The sequence below is a fragment of the Asparagus officinalis genome, chromosome 7 (assembly GCF_001876935.1).
Source record: "Asparagus officinalis chromosome 7, Aspof.V1, whole genome shotgun sequence".
NCBI classification, from domain to species: domain Eukaryota; kingdom Viridiplantae; phylum Streptophyta; class Magnoliopsida; order Asparagales; family Asparagaceae; genus Asparagus; species Asparagus officinalis.
In genome coordinates, this window is record NC_033800.1 from 37,416,496 (window position 1) to 37,421,587 (window position 5,092).

A 5,092-nucleotide genomic window follows, 5' to 3' on the forward strand; every position below is an offset into this window, starting at 1 on the left:
AGATTTTCAAAAAAAAAAGGTAAATTCTTTCTAAAAAAGCTATACCCTCTAATTTTTGTATTCTCCCACTATTTGATTGTGATTACATGTAGAAATCTAGATTTTAGAATTTAATTGTGAATTGTTTACGAATTTTGTGAAGAAATGTGAAAATTAGATTGGAAATTATCAATAAATGTGAAAATTAAAGGGAAAATTATCAATAAATGTGAAAATTAGAAGGAAAATTATCAATAATTTTGTGATATTTGTGAAGAATTAGTGTGTAAATTATCAATAATTTTGTCAAATTAGAGAAAAAATTATCAATAATTTCGAAAATTATTGTATTTAGAGTTTAGAATTTAATTGTGAATTATTTAGATTTTGTGAAGAAAAATTAGATTTTAGATTTTTGCATATGTATGATATAAATTAGATTTTAGAATTTAATTGTGAATTATTTACGAATTTTGTGAAGACGTATTAAATAATTTTGCGTATTTAGAGGTGAAATTATCAATTAATGTGGAAATTAGAGTTACTACCTAAATGTAAAAATTAGTAACAATCAATATTTATTTGGCTTTTCGTGTAATATTGATATTGAATTTTTCACTCTTCAGAGGTAACGATGAATGATCGAATTGTAATTCTCTGTTCTTATGATGGGAAGATTAATTACCTCGAGAATAATATGCCCGTTTATGAAGGAGGCACGACGAGACCGTTGTTCATAACAAAATCGTGTACTTTCGATGATTTGGTTAATGAATTACACAAACTTACATTAACTAACTCACGTGAGTATCACCTCAGTGTGGTTTGCAATTATCCTGTTGTGGAGAACAGAACAAGTGGCATTCAAATATCAAGTGACTACGATATGGGTCTCATTCATGTCTTACACGACGAGAAGCGTTCGGTCGAATTGTTCATTGAAAAACATCAGAGAGATTTGGGCAAATCGTTGAACTACGAAGGAATGTATTCCCGCATGTTGGAGGATCCTGAAGTTGATTCTGTAGGCTTTTTATCTCCTCAACAAGATGAATGTTGGACACAATCACAATACATGAGCGGTCCTTCGTTCGTGGGCACTTCGAATGCTTTCGATACTAACACGGGAATTCAAGAAGATAATGCAAGTGTTGAATCCGAGAATGATGATGAAGAGGAGGGATTACAAATTAATAGCATGACCTTGATAGATCGTGATGACGGGGAAAACCAACACATCGACGGGGCTTATGTTAATAATGAGTATGTCGGCTTAGAGGATCCGCCGCCCGATGAACTTCAAGGAGATGAATGGATTGATAACTCCGCGATGGAAAGTGTTCCTATTGGCACTAATAGCGGTGTTGATACACAGGCCGAGGACTTCTCATTCATCAAGGGAGATCTTTACGAGAGTAAGGAGAAATTGATCCATGCTATTCGCACGTATTCCATTGCAAAAAATGTGAAGTTCAGGCCAACCAAAAATAATACTACAAGCTATAATGTGGTTTGTTTCTATCGCAAAGATGACGATGTCGAAGATAATAGTGGACACCACGACGACAATGCGAGGTGTCCGTGGAAGCTTAATTCACGCTCGGGTTCAAGAGTAGGTGGGCAATTCAAAATCACGGCATACAATGGACTCCACACTTGTAGCAATCCTCGATTAGAGATGAATAACAAGAATGCGTCCTCTTCTTTTATATATCGATTGATTTTACCTCATCTGAGGGAGGATCTTGATCTAAGGCCGAAAGATATCCGTCTTTTAGTGCATAAAGTCACCAACTTGGATGTATCATATCACAAGTGTTGGAATGCTAGGAGGAAGGCGATGATAAAAATATTCGGGGATTGGGAGAAATCGTATGAGATCTTACCTCATTATCTTGAAGCACTCAAAAGAGAAAATCCGGGGACTGTCTACGAAGTATCTTCGGACCCCGTTGATGGCGGAGAACGGCGGTTCACCGGTGTATTTTGGGTATTTGGGCCCTATATCGAGGGCTTTCGATATTGCCGTCCTCTTCTTCGCATTGATGGAACTCACTTATATGGTAAATACAAAGGCGTTTTGCTTGTTGCAACCGGAGTTGACGCGGATGGCGGATTGTTTCCTTTAGCATTCGCAGTGGTTGATGTTGAAAATACAGAGAATTGGGCTTGGTTTTTTGCATGCATTAGATATCATATCCCTAGTGTGGGGACGCGGCCGATTACATTCATATCCGATAGGATGAAAAGAATTCCAAGAGCACTCCAACGACATTTCCCACTACCACATGCACATCGCTTTTAGCTGGACACGTAGATGGATCACGCGTGACCCACAGCCCTTAACTGGACACATGCCACGCCCACCGACAGATAGTTACATCCCTAGTGGGATGAACGAGAGAGATTACGTAAGTTTCTAAGCTAAATTATAACATTTTTATTGAGTTGATACTTAATAAATTGTTTACCACGCAAGTCCGTGTTTTAGATAGCATTGATGCTGATATTGATGCGCACGTGACTGAGATTCAGGATCAGGTGGCGTTAGGGCTCCTCAGCAGGATCAAGAAGAGCATAGCGCAGGTGTTTCATAAGACTCACGTCGACGAGTTCGCAGGCCGTGAGGACAGGTCTCGCTCATTTGGACGGGCGTACGCTCGACGTCGACGGCCGCGTGATGATGACGCCGGCACTTCGCATGCCGATGGAGCCGGCACTTCACAGCTTCATACACAGCCGGATACTCAGATAGTTGAGGCTCATCAGCAGGAACCCAGGGGGCGGGGAAGAGCGAGGGGGAGGGGGAAGAGAGGGAGAGGAAGGAGGGGAGCTATATTGGGTTGTATATGAACTTATTTTGATAAATTTTGTAACTTTCCTGAATTTTCAAATACTAAACTTTTGAAGGTAAATTATTGTTTATATACATAATCATGTGTGTTTAATTCATGGTTGAATCATGTATATATTGTTTTTTGCAAATAAATTGGCATATATATGAGTTATAATTCATTGTTGAATCATGTATATATTGTTGTTTGCAAATAAATTGGCATATATATGAGTTAACATGTACATATGTTTTAACATGCACAGCAGGCTGTGCATTCTGGATGACCTGCAACTTCACGGGAGTTCAACTCCCGTGAAGTTGCAGTCCCAATTTCCCAGAGAACCGAGATCGGTTCTCTGGGAATGTTGGAGTGTAACTCCACGGGAGTTGAACTCCCGTGGAGTTTTAAGCACAAATTAAGCTTCACGGGAGTTCAACTCCCGTGAAGTTTAATTTCTCCATAAACTTCACGGGAGTTGAACTCCCGTGATGTTTCGGAGAATTTTTTACAAAAACCGACCTGTTTTCAGCGCTGGGCTGAAAACAAGTCGGTTTTTGTAATTATTTTCAAAAGGGATCGTTTTTTACAAATAAAATCCAAAAATGGGTGGTTTTGAAAATTTGTCCAATTAAAAAATGGTGATGATGGCAACCTCATAATAAATTGAGTTATGAGTAGCGTTCGTGTCCAATGTGGCACCCAACCACCCAAGCTAATAAAAAGGTAGACGGCTTTGAAAGATAAAGCCTCTCACCCTCCTCCTGTCCTCCCCCAACCAACTGCATTTACTTCTTCTGACGACATGACATGAGAAACATTGATGAGATGCATGGAGAAAATAAGGTTCTCCGGTCGGAATAGATCACAAGACTAGAGATTTGATGTCATTTTTTGTGGATTTATGTTTTAGGGAAAATTGCTTCTGGCCTCCAAAATAATAATAATTATTCTTTTCACACTTAAGATTTTTTCAACACTCTTAAAATCGTCAAAAACAAAGCCACAATTTTCTGAGTTCCCAAAACACAAAACCCAAGAGTTTAAAACAAATGAAGATCATAATATCATTTCTCTCTCTCTCTCTCTCTCTCTCTCTCTCTCTTTTCATGATGTTACTATGATGATTTGAAATGGATTTTGGGGGGAAATTCTAGTTCCCTCGAAATTTATATATTGTTGTGATCTTGAAGATGGTGATGACGAAGACGGTGGATCATTTAAAGACTAAGAATATTACGAGCAAGGTAAGTTGCGATGGATTCAGCGTCGCTGTTCCGAAGAAAAAAGCAAGAACTCCGACGACTCTCGGTGTAATTTTCCCTCTTTTTTAGCTTGTGCTTGAATTTGATGCTATATTTTAAAAATATTTTACATATTGTTGTAATTTTTTTTGAAATCGATGACTTGAAATTAAAGTAAAGTCTACATATTGTTGTTATTTTTGTTGGATATTTATTGAGAAAAGGCAATTTTACCTTTGTATTTTAGTCCCACATCGGAAATTGAAAAAGAATTCTCTCTCCCTCAACCCTATAAATGCACATCCCTTATTCACATTCCAAGGAGAAGAAGAAAAAAAAAGCTTTTCTCCTCCCATTTGGTTTTTAAAAAAATTGTTTTTCCCTCTATAATTTTTGTTATTAATTTTATGGGCAATCTTCTTCATCTGAGCTGAAGCTCTGTACTCTCGCTCGAGTACGGAGGCCGGCCGTTTCCGGGGGCTTTACCGCTAGGGGGGAGGGAACCATTTACGCTAGGACGATAGTTGGGTTCTCGATCTTCTAGACAGTGATTACACAACTGCTTCCCATCAGGCCTGATTTTTCTAACTTATATTATTTATCTTTAGATTTAATTTTGATTTAATTCGGATTTAATTTACATGCTATAATCTTTGTTTTTATAAATTTCTAACAATCTAGAAGATTGAGATATTCATAGTTGTTAATTTTTTAAATCCGAATTAAATAAATAAAAAAAATTTGAGGAAAAAGTTCAGGTTTGGTTACTGTTCATCCAAAATTTGTAAGTAAGTATTACTGTTAATTATTGCATTTATTACATTTATTTAATTGCTGTTAATTTGTAATTAATTACTACTAATTAATTTTAAGAGTTAATTACAATTAATTATAACCTATAATTGATTAATTGCTATAAATTATTCATGGACTTTGGAATTTTGCATCCTTTTTCTCTGTCTCTTACTTAGTCTGAGTAACTTTGACACGCTGTGATTTTATTGTATATGCTATGGACGATGATTTTGCATGAAA

General features: G+C 37.0%; 2 protein-coding genes across 2 annotated transcripts; both read left to right on the top strand.

Annotated features, from left to right (window-relative positions):
- On the top strand, positions 614-2,284 carry LOC109846978. The gene has a single exon (XM_020416219.1). The coding sequence runs from the start codon at positions 614-616 to the stop codon at positions 2,282-2,284; it is 1,671 nt and encodes a 556-aa protein (XP_020271808.1).
- LOC109851059 lies at positions 2,332-2,873 on the top strand. Its single transcript, XM_020421175.1, has 2 exons — positions 2,332-2,390; positions 2,458-2,873. Exons 1-2 carry the CDS (start codon positions 2,334-2,336, stop codon positions 2,830-2,832), a joined length of 432 nt encoding a protein of 143 aa, XP_020276764.1. The 5' UTR covers positions 2,332-2,333; the 3' UTR covers positions 2,833-2,873.